At 38.5% G+C, this 14165-nt stretch overlaps 1 protein-coding gene across 4 annotated transcripts; it reads right to left on the bottom strand.

Moving 5' to 3' along the window:
* Positions 1 to 389: 389 nt before the first annotated feature.
* Positions 390 to 14108, bottom strand: UBA3 (ubiquitin like modifier activating enzyme 3). 4 transcript variants are annotated; one of them, XM_084530327.1, is made up of 18 exons: positions 13502 to 14108; positions 13320 to 13361; positions 10465 to 10585; positions 9456 to 9536; positions 7421 to 7503; positions 6796 to 6876; positions 6115 to 6158; positions 5764 to 5828; positions 4916 to 5071; positions 4686 to 4788; positions 4237 to 4350; positions 3372 to 3425; positions 2870 to 2906; positions 2708 to 2789; positions 1982 to 2082; positions 1797 to 1860; positions 1641 to 1695; positions 390 to 1174 (listed from the first exon to the last, which is right to left on the bottom strand). In XM_084530327.1, the coding sequence occupies exons 1-18, from the start codon at positions 13561 to 13563 to the stop codon at positions 1086 to 1088; spliced, it is 1434 nt and encodes a 477-aa protein (XP_084386453.1). In that variant the 5' UTR covers positions 13564 to 14108; the 3' UTR covers positions 390 to 1085. The 4 variants fall into 4 exon arrangements, with proteins under 4 accessions (XP_084386453.1, XP_084386455.1, XP_084386456.1 ...); XM_084530329.1 differs by having other exon boundaries at positions 13491 to 13589; XM_084530330.1 differs by lacking the exon at positions 13320 to 13361 and having other exon boundaries at positions 10465 to 10609; positions 13498 to 13983.
* Between the last annotated feature and the right edge of the window lie 57 nt (positions 14109 to 14165).

The raw sequence follows: 14165 nt of genomic DNA, 5'->3' as shown, positions 1-14165 counted from the left end.
TCCCGCCTCGTTTCCCTGCTGACACTGACAGGAACTAAACGCCGCTTCGACCCCAAAAAACAAACAGGCGCTGGTCTACACCTCGCCCTTTAAAGTCGCTGCTCACACAGCCCGCGCTGCGCCTCGTAGCGCTTCGGAATAGCGTAGAGTTGGTAAATGTTATCCAGTTAAAAATTAAGAGTGAAATGATTCACTACTGATTACACACACACAGCTGCAAGATGGAGAGGTTAAACACAGTTCACATGCACCAAATAAAATGAGATAATTTCTGTTGAGGAACCTGGCACCTCATAGATCTGACTAAAGCAGCCACAAGATGCAGGAGGTTATTCAGCAAAGCCTACAACCACTCTACAATGCCCACTGATAAACCACAAACTAAGGAGTCTTTTTTTATTATTATTTTATTAATAAATACCTTAACAGCACCAATGATACTTGAACATAAGTCTGCAACACTGTATGCAGCAGCTGTTTTGTGACCGCAAATGCACATATCGCTATTTTCCTGTACAGTTGTTCGTTTCATCCTTCTGAGTTTCCTTGCAAACAAAGTGAGCTCTTCCATACTTAATAACTTACATACAATTGATCAGATCAATATCAATTAAGAGGAAACTGCCCATGTTAATCTATTGCTCTTTCTTACTTTTAAGGTGACTCGGCAAGCATACAGGAGTGCTACGATTTAAATCCAGATTGCTGTGGTTCCTTTCAGAAGGTCTCATTGCATGTATGTATACGCATACACATTCAAATTTAAAAAGACAAGACTTTTGGCCACCCTAAAATTCCCATGTGTCTGATAGTATTATTAACATTTTGACAACAAAAACTGAAAAAAGGGTATTCCTATACATCAGTGTTCTGTACACCAGTACGTATTTGTACAATATAATCCACCAAATATTGGCTTCTACATACAATTCCAAAATACGGTGATTCATTTGCATTACCTAACCTTCAACAATGCTAGTACTAACTTGAACATTTCCGGTTAATTTAACATCCACAGAGTACGTTTGTTTTACAAGGTGGGTACAGATTTTTCTTGCTGTATAAGCATTTTACTTATTTGTAAATTAAGTGATAAAGTGAAGTTTGAACAACATAGTCTGTGGTGTAGTCACATCAGCAACTGCAAGTTCCTGGCCATCCACAAGACCCAATTCTGAAACAGAAAGAAAAGTTTACATACAGCAAACCCACGTGTTTAGAAAAAAAAAGTTATGAATGCCATTCACACAAACTATAAATATGATGAAATAAAGCTGCATACAGCTCACTAGCTAAACTAATGGTCATCTAACTCAGCTGAGAAACTAACAGACTGCCCCAAGAAATATATACTTCAGTACTGAAGTACCTTTAATCTACCTAAATTATCAGCTTGCTTTGTTACAAAGTTTTTCTTCACCAGATGACAGCTTTCCACACTTCACGTTTAAGCAATTTGAAAATTCATTCCAGAACAACCCAAGAAAGGCATACTGCATGTGAAAAGGGTAATGAAGCACATTCCACTGTATAGTGCAAAACAAAGCTACACGTGCCATACATACAGAGGGGTGACACTGAATGACCATCTTTCTATTTAGAAGAGTATGTGCAATCTCCATGTGAAAACTGCACGTTACCTTTTAGTGTTTTGGAAAGATTTGGCCTTGTTCGTTCTTCAATTGAAGCTACCGTCTGCAACAACAAAATAAAGCCAAAACATTCCCTTTTAAACTCTGACAAGTAAATTTAAACAAAATAAGATTATTAAGCAAAATTAAACACGTTCAGATTACCTGTAAATAAAGTGTTTTATTCCCCCCATACATGGTTGCTGTGATTGCAGGAGATTTCATTTGCCTATATATGTAAAACATTAAAAAAAAAAGGACAATTAGATAAAAACGCAAGTAGAAAATACATCTTTGAAACTATAAAGTACCTAAAATCATCAAGTAAGTCAGAATAGTTGCACACTTACAATGAAGCATTATTTGTCAAGTAATCCAAGATCTCCTGTAATTTCGCTGATGGAGAAATCTCAATGTTTTGGGGAAGTTGGCTGCAGGCCGGACAGTTCTCCTACAACAAAGCAGCACAGGAGACCAGGTTATGTCTTTCAAAACAATCATCATAACCTTTTTTTTGAGAAGATTTGCTTCCAAATGTTCTTAAGATTTTGTTTTATGCTGTAAACCATGTTTACTGTATAACAGTGAATCTTCACGATTCACTTTTAAGGAAGTCAAACTACTGTTTTCCTCCACAGGTAGCATAACCGTTCAGAACCCAGGGTTGCACCAGCACGCACCACAGAAGTAGCTGTCTGGAGAACATGCCTATATCAGAAGCTACTTTTCCAAATATTAAGAATTTTGGGCTAAATGGGCAAAAATTAAATATGCCACTATATATACTATGCAATAGTTTTTCCTAAACTGATTAGTAGAAAAAAACATTTCATTGTCAGTATGTCAAACAACACATCTGTTGATCTAGAATTAAACAGTCCTGCTGTCCTACTCTATGTGGACAAACCACCACCCCAAAACTACATAAGTTCTAAAAAAAAAAAACCATCCTATGTGCTAAAAGTAATACTCTGGAAGAGAACCAGACTAGTAACATTGTAATTTCTGCTTTTAGAACTTCAGAAACTTCAATAAAAATCAAGAAAATAACCCTGTAAGCCTTTAGTAACACTAACCTTTCTTTCAGCTTCAAATGTGTAAGTGTATAATCCATCCACATCATTGAACACCAAGTAATTGTTAAGAGGAATGTACGCACTATAATGGCAAACACATTTAGTGTTAATATACGTCCTTATCTTGGAAATCATGCACATTATTAATAAGAAATAAGGTACCTTGTGGCTATTTTAAAAACTTCGGTGGCACAAACAGCTGTAATGACAAAAAAGAACAATAAACAATTCCTTTGCTTTCTAGCTCCATCTCAGAACACACAGATATTAAGTGCACAAAATTGTATCAAAGTGACCAAAAAAAAAAAAAACAACAGGAAAAATTAAACACCTAAAGGTACCTAGAAGTAGTTCATCATAGATTTGGCACTAATCTAAAACTATGTTAAGCTTATATATCATGTTTTGCAATTATTGTTTTCCTCACTCTCATAGGCTTTTGCTCGCTCCCCATCATACATGAGTTTTACATTCATAGAGAGTCACACACAGTTTCTCCATGGGAAAAAAAAATAATAATAAACTGTAAGAATAAATTTAACCGATTTAAAATTAATATTGTCCTCCTCAAATTCTCTATTCCAAATTGATACCTCACAAAAATCCAGTCAATAAAGCAGAGGTGAAATGAGTAAGAAATAATATCCCGTTTCCTTCAACATACCTGCAATTACTGCATTTGTAGAAGCTACTGCTGGAATAATTCGTTTAACAACCCCTGTAAAAACAAAACATACATCTTCGTCTTTTCCAAAAAAACATACTGAAACATTATTTTTAGCTAGAATAATTACAGAAGGTACCCAGAGGAACTGGGGTTCACCCTTACTTTTGCCAAAAACCTACTATTTAATAAACAAATATAAGCTGCTCCCAGAGAAAGTATCTGCAATACAATAGGTGGAATCTGAGAAAGATACTCAAAGGCACACTGAGGTTGAAGTGTGGCAGTTTGAGCCCAGCATTTCAAATCCATTCTCTGTACTAAAGGTCCACAAAAATATACAAGTTACTACAAATTCTGGAGATCCTGTATGAGATTCTCCACTTTTCTATTTAGTTAAGAAGCTGATTACATGAGCAGCAGCCTTCTGCACTTGCATGTGAACAGAGGCATACGCAGCAGTAAAGAACAGATGATACAGTTTTAAGCAGCATAAACTGGCATAAACTGTTGCTAAGAGGCAATCACGTTCTTTTGTTCCTACTTTTTGACACAGCAGAAGTGGTCACAGTGTAATGCAAACCATGGAGCTGCTCCAGGTTAAAAATAAAATGGCAAAAAGAATGTTCAGTTTTGTCCCAGATAAGTTCCTCTGATTCATCATGAATACCTAAACATCTGATTCATCATAAAATATTTGTGCTGGCACAGGAAACACGCTGCTTGTTTTTGTTTTAAGACGGTAAGGGAAACGAGAACTATTTCTTTCCCATCAGAGCTGCCAGCTTAGTCACAATAAACACAAAGAATGCCAATCCAGGCTAATTGCAACCACCACAAACTCAACAAAATGCCATACACTTACCTTGGGTGAGTCTGTAGGTAACACCTTTAATATTAAATTGTGATGCTCTTTCTAAAGACTTCTGGTAAATCCACTGTATATGTTCAGGGTCATCTCCATCCAAAGCAACGCCTTCTACAGTAATTTACAAACAAGTTACAGTTGTAAGACCTCTTCAGAAATATAGCATTATTTGGCCTAAAAACATTCTCTTTATTTGTGGAAAAATCAGTACCCCACTTAAATATTAAAACCTGACACTTGGAAACTTTAAATATCAAAATATAGTTTCTAAAACTATCAGTTCTAACATTTTATATCTTTCACCATCTCAGAGGAGGCTCAGTTTCAATAGGACAAATGCGTCACATATGATTAGAAGGTTGGATTGTAGGTGTGTACGCCTAGCTCAAAACAAATTAGTTACAATGATAAATATTACTTTAGCACCGATGCAATGTAATAATTACCTCCAAAAGGTTGCTCCTTTGGCCACTGCAATATCCTGACATACTCAATACAATGCTCTGGTAGTCTGGGCATAGATGCAATAGTACACATGGGAAAATTGACCTGAGTGGTTGGGGACAAGGAGAAAGACGGGAAAAAGGATTGAATACATTATGTATAGTGCTGGGAAAAGAAACAAGCAAACCAGAAAGAGGAATATAAACAAAACGGAAACATCAATGGAAATTACCTGTGGTGGATAAAGTTCAAGTGTGCATTCAACACACGCTGTCATACCAGGAATAATCACACGAGCATTTCCTTTGAAACCTTCTGTCCCTCCGTCTATTAAAGGTATGATGGAACTTGGATCCAGTACCCCATCTTCATAACGTAAAAATGACATCTAACAAATAAAAGTGTTTGTTTTTACAAGCTGTTGGAAAAAAAATCCTAAAGATCTTATTCTTAATGGTTTACTATAAAACTGAATAGTTAAAGTACTGGCTATTTTAAGGGTCCACAGCTTATAAAACACTGCTTATTAGTCAGTGTACAAGACTATCTACCATCTTCAACCCCTCCACACACACACAATAAATGCTCTTATTTCCATATAGCAAACCATAATTATTTTTTAAACAAATTCTCAATGATGAAAGAACTTAGTTCAATCACCAGTCTTCTATTACTTTGTAGCAGCAGGGCTCCAAAAGACAACATTTACAAGTTTCAGAAATGCAAGTACTGCTTAGCTAAGGAACAAAACATTCACAATGAGAGCATCCAGAGAAGCTGTGGAACTTGCATTCTTATGACTTTCAAAACCTGACTGACTGCACAGGACACCAAGCAACATACCCTAACTTTGAAATTACCACTGCAGGGCACTGCACAAACATTGACTAACACTCCTCAAGAAAAAGGCACATGAGAGAGCATGCACCCGATCCTTTTCACAATAACAATAAAGTAGAAATAGGTACAGAAGGCCGTGAGTTTCAACAGCCCTTATTTCATTTTAATGCACAAGGCTGATCAATTTTAGTAATACATACTCAAGCAATAACCAGGCTTTAAAAAGATTGAATACTTTACCAGCATGCCATTTATCCATCTTCTTGCAATTATAGAGTCCAGCCCACAAACAATAATATGAAATTCTAGAGGGGGGGAAAAAGTGTTATTTGAATATACTAATGCATACTTCTTAAAATAACCACTGTATTCTGTCCGTAACTTTTCCAGAAGAACTGACCATATGTTCAACCATCTGCCCTAGGTCAAGTCTAAGACAGACACATTTAAGTTTTGTCTATTTGCTAACTCTGTCACCAGTATACGTTTAGTACATTGTAGAAGGCTAAAATAATCAGCAATCTAGCTAGCTGGAAAAGCAGCAAGCAGCAATAACTGCAGTTGTTTGGAATACAACCAAATACCACTTACGTCGATAAAAGCTTTCATCCATGTCTTGAATCTTTTTAAAATATCTGAACGTAAGCACAATAAAGGAATATACATATAATACAGTTGAGTTTACTGTCTTCCATTTGCTAACCTAAAGCCAAAACATTATATAATTTATCACAATAATTTCACAAGAGGCTTTCTTTTAAAACTAAGTGATTGGAAGATTCAAAATTTCCCACAAGCTCTAGCAACTGGTATAACAAGTAAGGGACACAATGTCATAGTCATACACAAGAGAAAGCTCAGCAGACAAAACTGTTTAGCAATAGAAAGGCTCTCACAGAGGACAGAGGCTCTCAGAGGTCTCTATCTGCAGTGCTGCTCTATCTGTATAAATTAACGTCTTACCAGTACGTGCTCAAAGCTCTCTGGTGAATAAACTTGTAATTCTAACATTCCCGTGAAAATTAGAATATGCAATTTGAATAAAAAGACTCAGTGGAAAAACACAAGATAGTTTCTTATAACTTAGGCTTGATTTTTCATGCATATTTTCTCTATGCTAATGCCTCTCTATGAATTCACAACCATCAGCAGAATGTATGTGTTCTTTATTGTATGGAAAAAGAGGACTGCAGCAAAATATTTTGGATACTCTTACCACCTACAGAGTTTTCTAGGTTTTTTGAAGGCTATTACTTCACCATAAAAGGATACGGTACAACAGCACAGTTGGGGATGCGACTGTTCAGGAATTCTGCTGCAACTTCTGCTTTTGGTCGCCCAACATCCTTTGGTCTGGAAAAAAAGCGAAGTAATTTCAAATACACCACACTAATAACATTCAGTCTTTTGAGGGTCTATGTCTTGCAGATACCGAATTAAGTGACTAATTATAAGACTATTTACTGATATGGATTTACAGGAATATTAAGGCATTCCTGTAAAACATCTGATGTGAGAGCCCCAGAGTTATCTAAGTCCAGGAAAAAAAAAAAAAAAGTTTTTCAATTTGCTTGGACAAAAAGGGTACTAGAGAAATCGGTATCTCAATCCACATGCAATATACTTTGGTGTCACTTACTCCCTTTGTCATTAACTGTATCTGAATGGTAAGGAAGGTATGTTAATTTTCTTCACAATGAAACCGACACCACAGTTCTCAAAAAAAGAAGGAAACACACAATGTTTAGTTAATTGCAAGTACTATTGCAATGTGCAAGTTCAGAAAGCTTTAATGACATTTTGTTCAAACAAAATAACGACCATATTGATATATAATGTTTAAGTACTTAAAAAACAAAACAAAACCAAAAAGTTAAATCATGAAAAAATCACTTACCGAAACAGAAACTGTCGGTTAAGATTAGAAACATCTATAGTGTCCATGTCAATAACATGGATCTGTCTGAAACCAGACAGTGCCTGTGAAAAGAGAGTCAACTTTACTTAAGAGGAAGCAAAATGCTTACAGTGCTCCAAGATTCATCCCAAATGGCAAAGAGACAACCTTTGAAGGAACAAACATATCAGTTCTTTGTTCCTTGTGCAGACAGGTGTATTGGCTTTCTTTGTGACAATGCTGGGTTGCTAATGCTGATATTTAGACAGGTGGAATTAGTAACATTTCAACAGTCAAAGATAATGTTCTATTGAATGTAATATTGTTTTACCCTACCTTATCATAACATACTTCCATCAACGGTAGGTTCATCTATAAGGGGAATTTGCAACATTCCCTCACAACTAGAGTAAATCCAAAGTGTATATCAGAAAAAATAAATGTAGAATCTGAGGAAATACACTTAAAATCTTTTTGAAAGATGGGAACTGAGCATGCAGCAGATTTATGAAATCCCACAAATCCTTCCTCTCAATGAGTTATCAAGAGATTTAGTTTGTTATGTCCCAATAAACACAATACACTAGCCCAAAGCACAAGTTAAATTCACCAGCACTAAATTTTCAAATAAAGAAAACTGCCTTGGAGTTGTCACAGTCTCTTCAAGTAAAACCTTGCTTATGCAGAGCAGTAACAGAGCAGTAACCAGAACAAGATTATTCCCAAGTGCTAGAAGTCCCAAACCCTTACATTAATTGATTGGAACGCCTAATGAGGCTGTTGATTTGTCAACCACCTCAAGCTTGGAGATAATCTGCGGAATAGTAAAATACCAGTACCTGTAGCAAAGTGTACTAACATAAAAGTGCTGGTATAGATTAAAGAAAAACTGTATTTCATATTAAATTATTATATCAATCCACACATTTTCCATGGAATCCATAAGGACAGAAATTATTATGGAATAGGAGCACAGAAAGGTACAGTATTAGTCTAAACTGCTGAACTCAAATAGGATGGTACAGTGATATATTATGATAAGTGAGCTTCTAAGGATAAAAACCACAATAATAGGAAAATCAAACTCATACATTTATTGGGTAAACGTCTGACACCACACAATCTCGTAGCTGCATTTTAAATACTTGAAAATTGATTCATAGAGCACATAGTGAGAGAATCCATTATAATCTAATGCTGTACCAAGTAAGCTATAGTACCTCTGTAGTGTACTTTCCCTGGTCTTATATTTCTATTTCTCCTTAGCAATTTCCATAATTTCCATACAGGACAGTGCATGTTGGTCTGATGCAATAAAGCTTTCATTACACAGACTGGATTCAGCAATAGAGATGCAGCTCTGGAGATAAGCTCAGGCTTATTGATCTTGAGGAACTGGAAAACCTGAGAGCCAGTACTCAGGCACGCCAGATGGGTTCCGACGGCATGAAGGTCACCATAGACAGAACAAGACTGGCTCTAGAAGTTTCACTTTGAAAGAACATAATTCCAGCAATTCCAACCTCACTCTGAATTCATCCAAACATGTAAAGAGAACTGAAAATATATTCAGCTTTGACTACTAATACTACACTTCTTGCTAGCTCACTACATCATTTTAAAATATTATCTCGCATCTGAAAAGATACGTTTTAGTTACTGTATTCCAAACAACACTTCTTTCATATCCTTAAGAGTACGATTTGTTCTTAGTATAGTTAATTTCCCTTGATCTCATGAGGGAAAATTCCCAAAATTAGGCCTAATCTAAGGCTGCAAGTGAACCTTTGTCTACGCTTCGTAAACAGCACCATGCTGTTCCTCATCACAAGCTTTTAGATAGCTAAAAAAAAAAAAAAGGCCTATATTAGATTACAATCTTTCAAGTTCACTAGCAAAGTATTTGTCTCTGTAGTTGTGTACTTTATACCTATTTTGTTATATACAATTAAAATGTCATATTAGCAAAAAAGAAGGATAACTTCCTCAAGGAAAAAAGATTTTAATAAACAAAGGATGAAAACTGAGTAATTACCAGGTTTTTCAGGAGTTCGCATCCTAATCCTCCTGCTCCAATAACTAGTACTTTACATGTGCTTAACAAAAATTCAAGAGCCTGTGGAAAATATAAAATGAAAGAAATTAATAGACTAAATAGGAAAAAGTATGATTTGTCCTTTGTTTCATAAGTAGTACAACTGTGTTATCAAATGTTTTCAGTGCTTAGTAAGCTTCACATAAAACAACTTGGATCAATAAAACACTTTGTGCTTGCAGGAGTAATTACATAGTGGACTTTAATCAGTTGTTGTGTTCACGTGATTCCTACATCCCAATTTACAGAAAAGCCAGCCCATGCTGATGTCCATATTCTCCTTGTATTAATTTGGCCATAAAAAAGCAAGGTCCACTTTTACTATTATTATTCAGTTTAAGCACAAGGTTCAATTTAAGGTTTTTCCTCCAAAAAGGTTTCTTATATATAATAAAAATAAATTTAAACAAACAGAAAATATTGGTGGCCAAGAATCGAGAGTTTTAACTAGATAACTGGTTTCTGTGAGCTGTTCTACTAGACCCTAAACTTGAACTAGTAACTAATGGAACATTACTTTAATATTACATTCACCTGCAAGCTCTTTCCCAATATTATCTTTCCCAATTCTGCATGTATTCATACTAAGCCTAATTCCTTCTTTAAATACAATAAATGATTTACTGCATCTAATTATTTAAAAACAGAGACAAATGATGTTATTTTTCACACGGAACTCCAAGACAGCGTAACTCTTATGTTGTGCTATATATTATATGTATTTCTACGTATGACAGCAAGCTTGTAGTTGACAGGGTAAAATTTAGAAATAAAAGCCTATGAAAAGAATACAACACATTCTTGTAGAATCTTACTGTTCAACTGATTCAAATACACAGTCTTCATGCAATTTTAGTATTCATACACTGCTGGTGGTCAATTAACGAAGCTGTTTACATTAGTTGCCAACACAAACTACAGATTTTTATTTAAAGTAAGTGTTTCTCACTTGAGTGCCTGGCTCGAAATCAGGATGTGTGAATGGTCCAGATCGCTCGAGGAACTTCTTTACATGGTTCCAGCGACCTTCCCAGTCTCCAGAGTCCCCACACCCACCATCAACAGCCATTCTGCACAGAACATAGTAAATTCAGCTGCAAAATCGTAGAGAAAAAGCCACACCTCTAAATGCACTTTTTTTCTTTGTATACGTTAAAAATACCTAAAATACTGACCATTCATGCAAATGTATCCGCATATCCATGTCCATCATATATGCATGGAATTTATGCGCATGGACACTTGCATGAGTGGGTTTTATTTGTGGAACTAGAAGGCAATAATATAAACGTGTAGAGAAAAAAAAAAAAAAAAAAACAAACAGGCAGGCATTTCAATAAATCCCCAATTTAGCTGTTACTAGTAAAAGTTGACCTGAAGTGAGAAAAAAAAAAAAAAAGGTGTACACTTCATGCCTTTATTTCCCCCATAGTTAACAAGGACACGAAAAAGGTTGTCCCTTTAGGTTTTGAGGGTGTTGTTTTTTCATCAGCTTCAAGTCTCATATTCTTTTATTTTTGAAATTTTTAAAGAAAGTTCACAAATCGTGAATTTATCAGTATGTTACTGCAACTGTGAGGCACTGAATAAGTAACAGTAACAAGGCCCAACATTGTCTCCACTGAGTCTCCATAGTAGTATAATTAAACAAATATTAAAGAGTATGAATCTTGAATGATCTTCACCCTCAATTAGTACTACAGAATTTATAACAGCCCAATTTTCCAGCCACCTCCTTGTTTATAGTGGCAATAAGACTTGAAAAAAAGTAAGTTTGCAGGTATTTTCTTCTTAATTATAGAGACAGAATTTTACATGAAACACTCCACTACCCTTTTTCCCCTTTGCAGGTCACTTTTAATAGTACTTAACTATAAAATTAAACTTTTAAAAAGACTTACTGGAATAGTTCAAAATCAGCTCGCTTAAGTAATTTTCTAATGTAAGATCATCTCCTACACTAAACAAACCTTTCTGTAGCACGGCACACTTCCCTTTTTTAAGCACAAGCTCCACTCATGAATCGTTCATGAATATGAATGATTATGTTCTGTGTTAATACAAAACTAAGCTTGTTATAAAGAGCTTTGAAAATCTTAACACGGAAAGGTCATGTCATCATCGATAAGAAGCGTTATTTGCTATGAAAAAATATGAAGAATGCTTGTATCAATAATGGTTGTAGAGTAATGTTTAGGATTTATTACTTCCTTGTATCTCATCTCAAAATACAATGAAAATGTAGTGACATCATCTAGAAAGTGAAACCCTTGGTCCTCACAGAATTCAGAAGATGGACAAAACAGTATGTCTGTAGCAACTTTACCTTGCAGGTCTACATTTTGCAAAAGAGTCCCAATAACAGGGAAAAACTTCACTGAAGTGTAAGAATAAATACAACGTAATTTGCCTATATTTTGGTTGCTGACTGAATTCATTTTGGTTTAACTTTTGGCTTTACTTAAGTTAACTTAGTGAATTAACACTTAAAAAAAAAAAAGTGATTTCATAGAGGACCTTTTGACATCTGACTTTCTACCTCCTCCAATTTTCACAACTTACATCAAAAATAGTTTTAGGAGGCTGTGAATAAACATACCACTTCTGCACTGAATCCTGGACTCATCTATTTTACACCAGCTTTCAGGATATGAATTAAACAATCACTTCTGCAAACAATATGGTGTCAATGCAAAACATAGTAATTCATTCTGTGGATTGTATTGGTTTTGGTTTGTTCCAGAAACAATGCTTGGTGACATTAAGGATTTTTTTAAATCATTCTATACAGCCCACCAGGCACTAAGCAGCTGTACTTCTTTTCTGTTCAGACATGTATTTTCCTTTCTAGTGATATACCGGTCAGAAGGAGTTTCACTTTTGTGAATACCCTGGTCTGATTTTTTACAGGGTTGGCCATCGTGGAGATCTGAAAAACATCGCTGACACAACCCGAAATTTTATGTTTAACTTCCGAGACCGATTTTTTTTAAGGGTTTGTTTGTGTGTCGTTACTGCACAACCAAGTATTCGCATTGTTAGATTTTAACCCAGTCCTTATCCATTTCACTAAATAATTTTAAATCTTAAGGTATCAGAGCAGCACAGTCCTTAGGCTGCTTTAGGCCCAGCCTTTTTCCTGCCACCTTCACACACCCCATGCTTTTTTGGGGGGCTTGGCATGCACCCCCCAGCCCAACATGCCCAGGGCTGCCCGTGACCCTGGCACCACCACACGCATGCAGGGCCTGCGGGGCCACCACTGGGGTCAGCTCTGCGACCTGTGGGAAGAGGGCCACGGGGAGACAGAAGGGAAGGGTTATGGGATGATAGCAGACGAGGTTAAAGATTTCTGCACGTCAGCTTCCCGAGGCTGTTAAGAAGGACGCGTGGGATTTGAGGCTTTTTAAGAAGCAGAGGCGGGGGGGGGGGTCCACAGCCTGAATTTTTTTCACTCGCGGCCAAACTCCAGCCCGCTGCTCCTAGCCTAGCGGCCCTCCCCGGCCAGCAGCGCAGCTCCCCGGCTCCTGCCCCCAAGCCCCGCAGCCCCCCGGCCTGCCCCCATGCCAAGCTGCGGGCCCCCAGCCCCCCGGTGCGGGTGAGCCCCTCGGTCCCCTCCCGGGACCTTCCCTCTCCCCAGGCCTCGCCGTTCGAGCGCCCTGTCCCTTCCCCTGCCCCTACAGCCTGTCCTGAGCCCCCTTTGCAGCTCCCCTCGCCCTCCCCTGCCGGCCGCCCCTCAGCAAGCGCTGCCTGCCCCTGTCCCTGTCCCTGCCCCGGGCTGGGCGCCCGCAGCCCCGCACTAACCCATCGGCCAGCAGCTCCTCTAGCCTCCTTCTTTTCTTCTCCCTAAAAGAGAGAGAATAAAAGAAGGGTCAGTATCGCGCTACACGCACCGGGGAGGAGGGAGAGGGGACCCCCAGGGCCCGCCCGTCCCCGGGTAGGCGCGGGGAAGGGGGCGGCCGAGCGCGCACATACAGGGCACTTACGGTTCCTCACCATCCGCCATATTTCCCTCTCCTTCCCACACTGCCCCGCGCCCCGCCGCCATGGCGCCGCCTCTACGGGCGCTGCTCCGCCACAGCGGGACGCGGGGCTGAGGGTGGGGGGGACACACAGGGAGGTAGCCGCAGTTGTGTCCCTGCCAGGCGGCTCCCCGCTGATATGGTTTAAAGGATTTTATTTTTTTTTTGTCCTCTTCCTCAGGAGGCAGCCTGGTTGTGTCCGCAGTCCTCACGCGCCGTGTCAGCCATCGCCACTCCCCGCAGCCACCATGAGGGATGGCTGCGTGGTTTATGGATGGGGAGAGATGGAGCGGGGCTCACAGGGGTGGCAGCTCTGGCCTCGGGGTCCTAAATCCAATTTCTGAGAAGCCAAACACTGTAGATGGAGATGGGAGAGGCTGTCACAGACCTCGTGTGTTACGGCCACACCTGGTTCATTGCTGGTCTCACATCTGGAGCAGGACTTCCCTGCCCAGCACACCCAGCGTCCTTTTACAGGCTGTAAAACCAAACATTTCCCTACAAATTAGTGCAGTCGCAATCACCACGGCTGCCGCCACCAGCAACCCCTCAGTGTGTGTGATTCAGGGCACAACCACAGCGTTTCATCTCGCAAACAAAGAACCCAGCGCGCAGCAGGGGCGGGCAG

This window comes from Aythya ferina (assembly GCF_964211825.1).
Source record: "Aythya ferina genome assembly, chromosome: 10".
Lineage (NCBI taxonomy): Eukaryota > Metazoa > Chordata > Aves > Anseriformes > Anatidae > Aythya > Aythya ferina.
Note: the sequence above shows the minus strand (reverse complement) of the source record. Positions and strands in the feature narration are given on the sequence as shown.